General features: G+C 35.8%; 1 protein-coding gene across 3 annotated transcripts in view; it reads left to right on the top strand.

Moving 5' to 3' along the window:
• LOC131049995 (uncharacterized) overlaps positions 1–11,440 on the top strand; it is a 92,944-nt gene extending 81,504 nt beyond the window's left edge. For 2 of the 3 annotated variants that reach the window (XM_057984120.2, XM_057984128.2), the window contains exon 7: positions 10,990–11,440. In XM_057984120.2, the coding sequence (XP_057840103.2) occupies positions 10,990–11,075 (86 nt within the window). In that variant the 3' untranslated portion in view covers positions 11,076–11,440. Of the gene's footprint in view, positions 1–9,251; positions 10,918–10,989 lie in introns of those variants that run through there. The other variant, XM_057984140.2, reaches the window with a different exon arrangement.
• The last annotated feature ends 2,640 nt before the right edge of the window (positions 11,441–14,080 follow it).

Raw genomic sequence — 14,080 nt, 5'->3', positions numbered from 1 at the left:
ATGTTTCTTTTTATTAAAAAATAACTTCCCCTAAGAGGTTTAACCCATTGAGGGTCTAATTTTTCATTAAAAGTGGCCATATTATTAAGTTATGACTTAAGTTACTGGTTTGGGTTCAAGCATGCGAACCCGGTTCGTGGGTTCGGGCAAAATTGTTTTTGCCCTTTGGGTTCGTGGGTTGGGTTTGTTCGTATATATATATATATATATATTATATGCAAAAATTTAAAGAAATATACACAATTATAAAACTAAATACATTTGATAGTATGATACTTCACTATTGATCAATGCCAAATGTCAATTGATAGTTCAGAATTGAATTAGATGGAACAATGCAAAATGGCAGAAGAAAAACATTTAATAGTATGCTACTTTATGATTGATCAATGCGTGAGGAAAACCCAACGATAGAAGGGGTTCTTTTAGGGACATTTTAGAGTTTTTGGATGCAAAAAAAGGTCAAAAAAGTTTGTTTTTGTTATGTTTAGGTCCTCAGTGCCTTTGGATACGCCTGGGTTCGTACTTGGTGAATCCAAACCCTTGTGTACATACCTAGGGCGAACCTAGACGAACCCTTGGGTGAACCCAAACCCAAGCGAACCCGATTCGGGTGCATGGACCAAAACAGGAGAACCCAGTAACTTAGGTTATAACCTTTAAGTTATAACTTCTAGGAAAATGTGCCAAGGGGCCACTTTATTAATATAAAGTGATTATATTATTTCACTTTATTATTATTTATTTAATCCAACTTAGGAAATATTTAAATATTTCCTAATTTATTCATAAAATGCTCAAATGAGTGCAAAACTGAAAACTACTTGTAGCCACCTGACTGTGAAGGATGCTTGAACCTCATAGGCAACTGGTAGTTCTCCCCTAAAATCTAGGGATGCTCCTAAAAATAGGGATCCCTCCTAAATTTTAAGAAACTGCTGTCAACTGCTCCAAACTGCCCGAAAGGTTCATGCATGACTCTCTAAGCCCTTGAGTTGGTTTCTTCCACGCTTTGCTGGCCTACGGAAACCAGATAATAAAGCAACCCTGCTAGAAATGCTATTACTAAGGAAGGGCAAAAATTTGGGACATGACATATCCCCCCCATTCAAGTGAAGTTCTCTTCTCCCTTTTATATCTCATGTTTGAGGGATTCACAACTTTTCATTTCATTTCTTTTTGACCATTCACTAAACTTAACTTCTTTTATATTTTAATTTTAATTTTATTTTTATTATTAGCATTTATTATTAAATTCTATTTCAAAATAGGGACATTACATTTCATGTGTTCATGTATTTTTGTAGATTATTGCAGAGTACTTGAGACTTTGCCATATACATCTCTTACATTTGATGGTGAGACCAAAGTAAACTGGTTTCATATGTAGCAGATACATTTTGGACAATAGTATTACAGTCTGGAAGGTATGGGATTGGCTAGATATTCCAACCAAAAGAGCTTATCTATTATATTTGTTTTCCAAAATATCATATGACCACATTGACAATGGTCTGTGCCTTATGTTGAGCACACTCAATATCATCTTAATCCAGGAATGTAGTTTCGACTGAATGCTGGCAAAATATATGCAAGACCATAAATTTTACTTAGACCAAATTTACTGCATGAAAATGTAGATCTAATTCATTGGGGTTTTTAATTGGATAGAAGAAAATGACAGAGATCAGAAGAATAGCTGATTATACTTGCAAATTGGAAAGGAATGATTAAAGATTACATTAGATTATAATTTATAATTGAAATTCAACACACAAAATGTTAGATTAAAACAAAACTTAATGCTCACAACACACTAATAATGAATAAATTCAAATATTAAAATACACACTCAGACACCCACATGCACCTACATAAAACAAACCTAGAACCAGTCACCATTCCTCTTGAGAGGGTCCTCTCCTGATCGGTCTGATTCATGTAAACAATCCTTCCTTTTTACACAATAAAAAATCGTCTATTAATTAAAATAAATTACATGGGAATTGGTGGCAATTAAAGATTGTCGTGACAAGTTTTCTGAAGACAATATGCTCAATGAACAACAGAGAAATTCTGATTATATATACTTGTACACTAGTTGACACTCATCCTCTGCTTTTGCATTATATAGATGCTAGCTGTGGCATATTGTTACAACATCAATTCCAAACACAATGTCATCTATACGATGAGGCAAACAACAAAATAATAATTTCATAACAACTTATCAAAACAGATTTGTCCTTTGTCTAAGTTCAACGATTACCATTTTCCTTCTTGGCAGCCATGAAACACCTAACTTAACAACCATTGGAATATTGTGCATTTATGTAACTTTTTGCATTTTATTTTGGAGTACAACATATTTTGGAATGCTTCTGTCATAAATAACATTATTACGGTCTTCCAAAGCAGGTTTGTTGTGTACAAATCAAAAGTCTTGCGTAACAGGTTTATGCGCTTGCACAACAAGATGATTGGATGATACCCAAACCACTGTAGAAAGATGCATGTACTGTTCCAGCTTCATTCAACACCACAAACTTTGGAGAAATTAAGAAACAATCACCAAAGCAATCCAAACAATACCATTCAGATTTCTGGGTGCTGGTTTTAACACTATAGCACCTTTAAAACTCATTCAAACCCCTTGCTATCCCAAAAATCTCATCAGTAAACCATTCCAATAAAATAATAACAGCAGAAACCCTCTGTTTTAAGATTCCAATCTGATCGTCTAGCAAAGGGAAAAGTAACCCAGATATTAATAATATTAAAACAGATTCCAAAATAACCCTCTGTTTTAAGATTCCAAACTTTCTAGGAATTTGTTGTGGAAGTGATTTTGATATCAATAATATGCCTGAATCGAGTGGACAAAATGTTTGAACGGCATTGGACTAAGATCTGAAAGGTGACCACCTTGGTTGTTGACCATAGAAGAAATCCAAATAACGCTAGAGAAGATGGTAGTGATGAAGAATCCATTTTAGAAGAATGAGAAGAGGAAAATGAATAATGTCAAGAAGAAGGATAAAACCATTTCTTCAAGGATCATATGAGGATAAGTAGAGAAACCAGATGGAGTTCCCTATCTTTTTTGATGTGTCTTGAATTAGAAAGAATTAGTTGACTGGATTAGTGAGTTACAGGAGTATTTTAATACGATAATATTCGTGACTTTAATAGGGTGAAGATGGTACTGACCAGACTTTAAGGACATGTAGCCTTTTGGTGGAGAGAGTTGCAAAAAGGGAGAGAGATGCGCAAGGAAATGAGAATAAGATGGTTGTAAGGTTAAAAGGGAAAATTTCTTCCTTGAGATTAGAGTTATTGAAAAGGCTTCAAAACTTAAAACAAAAGGAAATTTTTGTAAAAGATGATACATATGAATTTTACAAGGTGGTGATTAGGTCAGCACGACATGAAATGGAGAGAGAAAGTAGCTAGGTATATGAATGGATTGAAATGTTCAAGATGAAATGAGCATGTCTAGAATTAATATTGTGGAGGAAGCATATCACTTTGTTTAAAAGAAGAAGACAAATTGTTTAGGAGGCAGCGAAATAATTCAAGAGGATGAGGAAGGTCCTCAATTGGGAGAAAATGAGCAAATAATGGCAAGAGAAAACACATAAATGAAGAAGAAACACATACTTCATGAAATAATGATTCTATTCAAAGCACAAGAGGAAGAGAGTACCCAGCAAGATGATGGGACACCAACAATAGAGCAAGAGGTAGAGGGTTCATTGGAACTTGTTATTGATGTGGAGAAGGTGTGGCAAGAAATCATATTGCTCAAATGGATGAAGAAAGTGTTGCATCATCCAAACACATCGAGGAACCAAAACAAGAAGCTACTATAATGAAATGAGTGCCATTGAAACCAGCCAATGAGAGTGAGCCATTACAAATGAAGCATATGCAAATTTGGAGGTAAGTATTTGTGTTAGCAGAAATAACTTGGTATCTAATGAAATGGCAGACAAATTGGGTTTCAAGAGGAATGAGCATTCAAGTAGGTCTCATGGTTATAAAAGGGACATTGTATTGTAGTAAATGGGCAGTATGTAGTGATTCTTATAAAGATGAAATACTATGTGATATTATGCCTATGGACACTTGTCATGTCTCGTTTGGGAGACCATGACAATTTGAAAGGGAGACTATATATTCTATGTTACCCCGAGTTTCCGGGATGAGGGGACTGAAATTTTAAATATACTCATGAATTATATATTTAAATAACATTGTAACACAGTAACATTCATCATAGCAACATAACAACATTTATAAATCAGAATCTAGATTCTAAAATCATGGAATCAATGATCATTCATCGAATCATCATAGAATAATAACATAGGATAGCATCATGATCAAATGAATCAAATGAGAGTTCAAATTTCAATTTCGTACATTCATAGATATAATTCATTGAAACAATGAAAAGTATCGCTATCAAGTACCATATCATATATCAAAATATTTAAATAAGCAAAGGCTGCAAGTTTCAACAAAATGAAAAGTTTAAGCCTCAAAGTATCATATCATATATCAAGATTCAATTATCATTGTATCAATGCATCATATAATGTCAGAAGACTCAAAAGTCTAAAACTTCAAAGTCAAAATGAAAACAAAGATAGTATGTTTTATAAAAAAATCTTTTTTTTTAAAATCCCTTTTGCCACCGAAAACGGCCGTTCGTCTTCGGGACGGTCGGGGAGGGCTTGGCCGTCCCCAGTCATTCCGGGGAAGCCATCCCCAGTCGTTCGGGGGACGGTCAACGGTCTCTAACTACATAGTTGACTGTTTCTACATTTCCGATACTGTTTCCAAAAAAATTGCTTGATCGAGGACAACTTGGAAACATTTTCGGCTGTCCCCCCGTACCTGAAACCGTTTCTTTTTCCGAAATGTGTGCCTTTAGGGTGGAAATGCGTTTCCAGGTACACTGTATATATGATGGAAGAAGGAATCTGTTGTGAAGAATGGAAGGAAGTCTACCTTGGGCACATTAGATAAAATGGAAGAGGACAACAATGCTGTAATGTTTCTAAACATGGAAAAACAATTAAGCTGGGCACAAGCCAAAAAGGCATGGGTGAAATTAAAAATACCAAAATTGTTGAAGAAAGTTTTCCTAGGTATATGCAAACTTAACCCAAAGAAGTAAAAAAGAAGATTTGGAGAAGAGCATTGCTAATCACAAGCAACAAGCTGATTTCAAGAGAAGGGATTAGGAATTTTAAACCGGGGGAGTTGATATATGTTCATGTATAGAAGGTTGGTCCCCTAGAGAGAATGTATTATAAACTAAAAAGGAAGGTGATAGGACCATGTGGGGTCTTGAGGAAGTTGGTTGTAGGTGCTTATGGGGTAGAGCTCTTAGAAGGAATAGATATTTCATTAATTTTCAACATGAAAAATTAACATCCTTTTTATGAAAGGTAGACAAGTGTAGGGACAAATGAAGATAGTTAGGTTTTACAAATGAATAAATGGGTGCAGCGATTGCTTGAGAAAGTAAAGTATGAGGTAGGAAAAATGATTGATTTGCGAGTAGATAAAAATACAAGAGGATAGATAGGTAGCAAATTTGTGGTGAAGAGGAGAAACATGATGGATGGAGAGACAATTTGGATAAAAAAACAAGGATTGGGTCTTAGTACCGAGATTCTTAGAATTTTCATCAGCCTGAAACTCATGGAACATTTGACTTGATGTGTCTAATATAGGAACATCTGGGTTCACATGGAAATCCCCAAAAAAGTAGTTCTGATGTGCTAATTTTTTTGGCTTTAGCTTTGTGTGTTTGTTGCTCATTGTTCATGCCAACTTGCCTACTTTGAGAGTGCTTTAGAAAGGATACAAGCCCTTATTTGTTTCAAATCATTTGTGGCGGTGTTTAAAATCTTTGTCATGTCACGATAGACTATAACCAAGCTGCTATAGGTTAGTCTTAGGTATTTTGAACGGCTACAAAAAAGTGATAGGGACTATTTATTTTCTACTAAAGGACGTTTATGCGGATGTTTTAATATGTATTGCTCTATGTTCCACGATGTTTCAGGGATGGGGATGGGGGGAGGGTAGGGGACGCGTTTCCAGGATATCCCCTAGAGGGCCATTTCTAGGGGATGGTAGAGTGTAGCTATATATATATTAACATATTATAGAGAGAGGGAAAGAGATATATTTCAATAATTGATAACAACAATATCATTTGTAAATAAATCTTGACAGTAGTAGTACAATAGCATAATAAATGTCAATAAAGCTTATAACAGGAGTCTCAAACATCAAAAAGCCATGGTGTATCAATATCCAAAAGTCTCAAACATCAATATACAACAGTCTATGAAACTAAGCCTCATTTGAGCTATCAATATGCAAAGACTTAGAACCATCTGAGTTAGTATCACCCTCTAGCAGAAGTGAATCATCCAATGGTAGCTTGACCAATTCCAGTTGTTAGGTTAGTGTTTTGTTTGGTTTTAACTCTTTATGTCATTTTAGGGTTCCTTTGTGGTTTAGAAGTCCTTGTGGGCCTCCCACAGACCAATAAAAGCAAAGAAATTAAAAAGAATATTTTTTTTTTGTTCTTGTAAACTTGGAATCATTCTTAGCTGCAGGGGACGGGGGGATGCCAAGGGGATGTCCCCTTACTGTGTTGGGGACGGCAAAGCGTCCCCAAATGGTTGGGGACATTTCCTGGCGTTTCTTGTGATTTTTGGTCAAGTGTGGATGGCAAGGGGATGTCCCCTTGGCGTCTCCCCATCCTCAAAACGGTAGGGGACGGGGATGTCGGGTTTTGGAGCAGGGGATGCATCCTCATGTAACATAGGTCTATTGCCCTGTCTTAACTTCTCATGTCTCAAGGCTATGACAAGAATTATAAAGGTCCTTGTGTTGAGTTGTATTTTTTGACTGATTTGGAACATTGTGTGGACATTGCATTGCTTTATGCAATGTAGTTGTCTACTTTGAAGGCCAGGATCTCATATATTCTCCGACAATTTATATCCTCTTGGTCTATGTGAGTTGCTGACTTACTATTATAAGGGGTTTTAATTTGCTATCGTTGGTTGTGTTAGAACAAATTATTGGGTATTACTTTTGCTTATAGCAATGGGGTCAAGGTGCATTCTCTGATTTATTGGACTTAATGTTGATTTCCCACCTGACAAAATCTTGGAAAAGTCATGCAATTTTGGGCGACTTATTTGCTGTTTTGTGAACCATCTAATTGAAATTCATTTCATCTTTAGCTGTGGTGGCTGTTTTACATTTACAAACCCAATTTTCTTTGTTGGAAGTCTCTTGGTGTTTCTTGTGGCTGTGCGGTGTTGTTTTGAGCTTTTCTTCGTTGTTCAAGAATGCTGACTTGCAGTTTCTCATTGCTGGGCCGTGTCAATGTGTAGACTTCGTGGGTGAAATGATTTGCCATGCAAAAGGTTTATCTTGGCCAGAAATGGATGCTTTTGAGATATATGGGTTTTTGTTTTGGCTGTTGAAAAAACAAGGGAAAAATCGAAAAGGAAAAAAGCGAGACCTTTAAGGTAGAGCAGTGGCTTTGGTTGCCTGTTGCAGGAAGAAGAACGAACGAACAAATAAGGAATCAACATATTAGCTCCAGAAAGGGAGTTTTCCCATAGTGTTTGACAAGAGGCAGGCTACAAGAAGTGTTTACAACTTCTGCAGCACTGTGTAACATTGTAAGAAGTTGTGATGAACTACAAAAGGTCGATAAATTTACAGTCATTTTGACATATGAATGTATTGATAAATCTGTGGGCTGCCAGATTAGGTTACTTACCATTAAGTCCCTCAGTCTAGGCCGCATCATGCAATGGGTTGGTACTTAAATACCAATTTTTTGTCTTCCAGAGTAGGCTATTTTTCATTAAATCCCCTAGTCTAGGCCGCATCATGCAAGGGGTGGTACTTAGTGTAGATGTATTTTGTCATTGATGTCAGGTGTGCTTCTACATATTTCGATTTCAGTGTGTATCTCTTAAGTCTGTCAGCTGGGTGTTTGATTGATGCCATTTGTTCAGTTGCTTTGTTGACCATCTGGTTCTATCTCTGCTGCTTCTGATTCTCTGTCAGATGTCACTCTATCTGGATGGATCTTTTTTCTGTTACTTGGTAGTTTGCATATTTGACAGATAAATTTGTTCTCTGTACTTTCTGGCGAATTTTGACTGGAGGTTTGGTTTCAGTTAATGCTGCGTATACTTCTTTTAGAAGTTGTAACGCCTTTCACATCTTGGCGTTTCTTATTCTCCGATGCATTTTGATGGTTATGTCAGATATGTGTGTCGAACTAAAAATTGTCCTGTTTCCACATACTGCCGGTATTGTTTCTTTTTGTGCTGGCATTCTTCAGCTGACAAGTGGCGTTTTGGCGTTATTTTCTGATTCTTCAGATGAATGTCAGTAAAAATGCGATGGAGATGTGTTTTTTTTGTGACCTGGTGTAACGTTTTAGTAATGATTTGATGTGAGAAAGAAAAGTCATCATGCCCTTTGATATGTGGCATTTAAAAAAAAAAAGAATCTGTAACAAGTTACATTTTGAGGTGCTGCACAGTTATGGAATTGGGCAATGTGAATGGGCAAAAAGATTACATGCAGAAGTCAGAAATGAGTTTATTTTTTTGAAGTGTGGTAATCTAATTTTTTTTGTAGTCTTGTTTTTTTTCGAATGATGAATGTGAGTGATGTGCAGTGAGCCAAAAAAAAGAGGGTCGTGTGAAGTAGATGTCTGAGCTCTGTGTGTATGGAAGTATGATTCGATAGTCTTGAAGCAGCAAATATATACACAGTAGTTATCTAATATGGGTATGATAAAAAAGAAGATATACAGACAGAGAATGAAGTGTTAATGTTTGTAGCTGCAGGAGACTTCATTTTATTTGCAATGGTTGCATTACTGTCTTCATTATTCGTCCTTATTGTATTCTGTCGGTTCCTTCTTTGCTTCAACATAGCTGTATATGTAACGGGTTCTTTGTTTACTGTCACTGACCTGCGTGCTAGCTGGAAAAGCATTTTCCTTTCTCTTCGTATCTTATCCATTGAGAGGTTCAGTTATTTCTTTGCCTTTGTGGCTCGGTTGATATTGGTTTATGAAAGTAATACAATGTAACTGCTGCTTTGGGTATTGTGCATGTGAAGTGTTGGCCCTTAGTCTACCTACACGATATTCATATTCGAGTCTTGCTTTGTCATTGTAGAGTATTGCGGATTGTATTTGGGAGATGCGTGAATTTCAGAAGAAAGGATATAATTATTCATATGCACAGTGGTGATCATCGGTGTGTGAAGGTTTTTGTTTCATATCTTCTTCAGCAACTCTATTTGCTAGCAGTTTTGTAGAAGCCTTCAGTTTTCTGAGATATTATCGGCTTCTTGTCTTGTTTGTTAAGTGCTATCAATCATGATTAGATGATTGCTTGTTAAGTTTGAGAGCTCTGTATTCAAATTTGTGCCTTCAATAAAATTTGATTTTTTGGTGTGGCTGGGTTTTTCACCCTCAGGTGGAGGGTTTTCCCAGGATAATTTTTTTGTGTATCTTGTTCTTATAAGATTTCTAGTTTCAGATTTTGAGACTTATCTTTCTGGTTCAATTTTAACATGAAGAAGGTATCAAGCTGATGAAGTTTATTTGATAATGCTGGGTTATTGTGTTGAATATACAGAGATGGTTTCAGACTCTGCTTTGTTGATGATTTTGTGGTTATTCAGCTCACGTAGAAAGATTATTATTTGAAGATAGTGACAAGTATCTGAGCATAGTATGGTTTATTTAAAAAAAACTCCAGTGACCTGGTGTTCTTTGGTTTGAACATGCAGAAAACCTTGTTTTCAGGGCTAAATCACAATGTACCGAGTTAAAAGAGTTTTACTCATTTCAGATTAAAACATAGAGCTAATATTTTTGATTAAACTTCTAGATTAGATTTTCTGAGTTGGTGCTCAGTAAGATTGGTATCCATGTTTCAAGTTGGTGCTCATGATATGAGTTGTTGCTCAGTTTGTAATGGGTTGGTGCCCACAGTTCATTTATAAAAGTGTTTCATTGTACCGTGGTTTTTTTTAACCCTGATGGGTTTTCCACAAGATAAACTCAGTGTCAATCCCCCCCTCTCAGTATCTTTGTTTGTTTTTTCACTTAGATCCCAAATTTTTGTTTTCCAAGTCCTTTGAAGTGGATGAATATGGTGGGTCTTAAGCTTAACACATGCCTAGAGAGGTAGAGAGGATGACTCTTGAAGAAAGTTTTGAAGACCAAATTCTAGATGAAAGGTTTACGGACGCTCTTTTCAACATCTCTCCAGGAGTGGATCCCCATCATCATACTTGAATTTTGCCATGCTATGCAGCTATGCTGGGTATATTTGCATTTTCTCAGTCGAAAATGAGAACTAAATGGTTGCCATCTCATGCTTTCTCTTTTACGCATAATGCTAGCTAGCTACTGTGAGTAATAGCGATTCTTGCTCTCTTCTTTAAACTCGTTCAAGTTGGCTTCTCTGTTGAAAATGTGATTTATTTAGACTTCTTGCAAATTGATTCAATGCAATGTATGGTTAACAGTTTTCCACCTAATTCAGAGGCATGTTTGAGATGAGTTCTTAGGTCTGGATTATTCTCCATCTGTACTAAGGTCTCCTTAATAACACTGAAAACTTTCCTGATTCTTTTCAAACCTTTGTCTCAATGACTAAAATAGACTACAGTTTAACAAGTAGGCATGAATTAGCAGATGATTTACTGCTTTGTTTGTTACGATTATCATAATTGACATCCTCTAAAGTTAACGTTATTATAAAGTCTGAAAATGTAGACACTAATAAGATGATCTGGTTATAGAGTTATTTTCATTTCATCTTCACTCATCATGCATTCTATTTATCTTTCTTGAAATGAATATAAATGTGAGTTTACCCTTTTTTGTGTGTTTATTTACAGGAACATTTTCTGTTTTACTACTTCAATTAGAGGAGACTTTAAACGAGAAACTTGGCACCAAGTCCCACCGAACACGTACAAATTGATTTTATATTTCAACAATTTATTCCTCAGAAATTGATGATCAAATCAGCTCATTGATGCTATGGGTTAAGGACACTATTTCATAACTTTGTCCAATTAAATGGTTGTCTTGTGAGATGTAGGAAATTGTATACTCGTCAAAGCATTGTGGAAGAATGTCTATGAATGATCTGATTACTGATGGGTACACGATTCTTATACTTAGAGGATCTGTCCACTTGGGGTGGCACTAGTTTTGTACTGGGCTACTTTATATTAGACATCTATTTGTCATTCTTGGGAACCATGTTATGAAGACAGCATGATGTGGGACTAAAAGAATAATGAAAATGGTTCCTTCATGGTTCCTGTTTTGATGCATCCTCAACTTTCTTGTCACTTGATTAAATGTTTTTTTACATGCAGATTTAAATTATCTTTGTTCTTTTCATTTTATATGAAACAATTAGGTAGCCTTTTGTTGAGCTAGGCATCCTTTTTATAAAATTAGCATGGTTTCAAATATCCAGAAATGAGATATAGAACACAAGAAAACATGTAGCTGAAACTAATATCATAGATTCTGCAATAAACAAATACACTGAAATTTATTCCTCAGAAATTGATTTCAAAATCAGCTCATTGAATGCTCTGGGTTAAGGACACTGTTTCATAACTTTGTCCAATTAAATAGCTGTCTTGTGAAATGTAGGAAATTGTATACTTGTCGAAGCATTGTGGAGGAATGTCTGAACGATTTGATTACTGATGGGTAATCGTTTCTTATACTTTCCAAAGATCTGTCCACTTGGGGTGACATTAGTGTTGTACTGGACTAGTTTATATAAGATATCTATTTGTCATTCTTGGGAACCATGTTATGCAGACAGCATGACGTGGGACTAAAAGAATAATGAAAATGGTTCCCTCATGATTGCTGTTATGATGATCCTCAACTTTCTTGTCACTTGTTTAAATGTTTTTTTTAGTATGCAGATTTAAAATAGTTGTTCATTTCATTTAATATGAAACAATCAGGTAGCCTTTTGTTGAGCTAGGCATCCTTTCTATAAAATAGCAGCTGTTCTTAACAAATTAGCATGGAAAAGTGATTTCAAATATTCAGAAATGAGATATAGAACACAAGAAAACATGTAGCTGAAACTAAGAACCAGTCATAGATTGTACAATAAACAAATACACTCAAATTTTAGTAGGCAGGTTATTATTATACTAACATGTACCTGGATATGTGAAATCTAAAATACAAATTTGGTACATGCATTTCACGCAACATATCAATAATTTTGTGCAGTAGGTTTATAACCAATAATGTTGTTGGATATTTCAAATCTAAATTAAAAAAATACTCTGTGCAACATCTCAGTAATAATGACACAAGGAGGCGAGGGTGACTCTAGTGAAGGCATCAAAGGCGATTTCCTTGAAGGTGGGTTCTAAAACCCTAACGACAGTAGAGTCTGAGTCAGCAGAAAATGTTGGAGATGGAGTTGGTGCAAAAGTAGATGAGGTGGATGGGGATTTTCAAACCCTTGTGTTGGTGTTTTTCCTCTGCGATTGGTGTTGAGGTTGATGCAGATAGCCATTGAAGTGTTGATGTAGTCAAAGAGGATGGAGATGAGGCCTATTATTGGTGGGGGGAGAAAGAAGATTTTCCTACTCCGTCTGATTTTGGATTATTGCCATGTGATGGGTATGGTGTTGTGGTTTGTGTATGACCATGAGGAGGATGAAATTCTCTTGAATATCCTCTTGGAAGCCCGTATGAAGACGGATAAGCTTGCTAAGGTGCTTGTGGTTGAAGTCTTTGATGGTGATCCATTTTTGGGTTTGAGAAAAGGGTTTCTTTTTCCTTTTTTGAATGTTTTGTCCTCCAAGGCGGAACACAATGTTATGAATCTATCGAAGCCCATATCCTTTATTCAGGAAGAGGGGGTTTCAGTCTGAGTTATTGTGGTTGCTATTTCAACTCTTGATGTTGATCCTTAGGTTTCTGAGGTCGAGTTTGAGGACTATGTTGTGAATGCTCATGTGGATGTTGTCTCCTCTTCGGAGTGTGTGGAGACAGATGTGAGTTCTAATGTTCTTGCAGCTGGTATTTCGTTTCTTGCAACAGTTGTTTCTTCTCCTATGGTTGTTGTTCCTGATCTATCCCTTAATGATGCGGTGAAAGTTTGTTTTGTTGGGAGTTCTGGTTTGTGTGTTTCTCCCAAGGATAATGAGGATGCACATATCAATATTGATGTTCTTGATTCTCTTTTTGCCAAGATGTTTGCTTGACTTAGAAACTCGCTTGTTGAGAGATTATGTGGGAATCGTCCCAATATTGATAATGTTAGAAGATGGATCCTTTGAGTTTGGAAACTTCGTGACAAGGTTGAAGTATCTACTATGTTGAATAGTTTTTTTACTTTTTCCTTTCTTATCAAGAGGATAGCTCTAGGATCCTTCTTGATGGCCCTTGGTTTTTGGGTTTAAATTGCCTTAGTCTTCAAAATTGATTACTTGGTTTCAACCCAATGAAAGAAATATTCAAGTTTCCTATTTAAGTTCATATGAGTATTAGAATAATTTTTTTTTTTATGATTATTGTCAATTCTTTTGGGCAATATTGTGCTATTGATAAGATCACTAAATTTATGTACTTGTTATTTGCTAGAATTTGTGGTTGTGGAGAAAAATCGGAAGTTCCTCACTCAAATTACCTTATCTTCACAATTTGGAGCTTGGGTGCAAGAGATTGATTATGAAGAGTCCCTTATTATCTGCCATTCTTGTGGTAAAGTGGGTCATGTCTCTTGCTTGAAAAATAAGAAACATCGCTTTGTTTGGAAGAAGGATCATATTTCAACTTCTAAGGAGGATTCCATTTCTTCCTTTTAGGAGGTTTAGAAAATAAACATTAGAGGGAAACCCCCAATGAATTGTTCGATGTTGGAATCCTCTTTTAATGCTTTAGGGATGTTAAAAGGTTTTGCAAGTGATTTTATTACTCATTATCTCAAAA

This window comes from Cryptomeria japonica, chromosome 5, assembly GCF_030272615.1.
Source record: "Cryptomeria japonica chromosome 5, Sugi_1.0, whole genome shotgun sequence".
Taxonomy (NCBI): Eukaryota; Viridiplantae; Streptophyta; class Pinopsida; order Cupressales; family Cupressaceae; genus Cryptomeria; species Cryptomeria japonica.
This window is presented reverse-complemented; position numbering and strand designations above follow the sequence as displayed.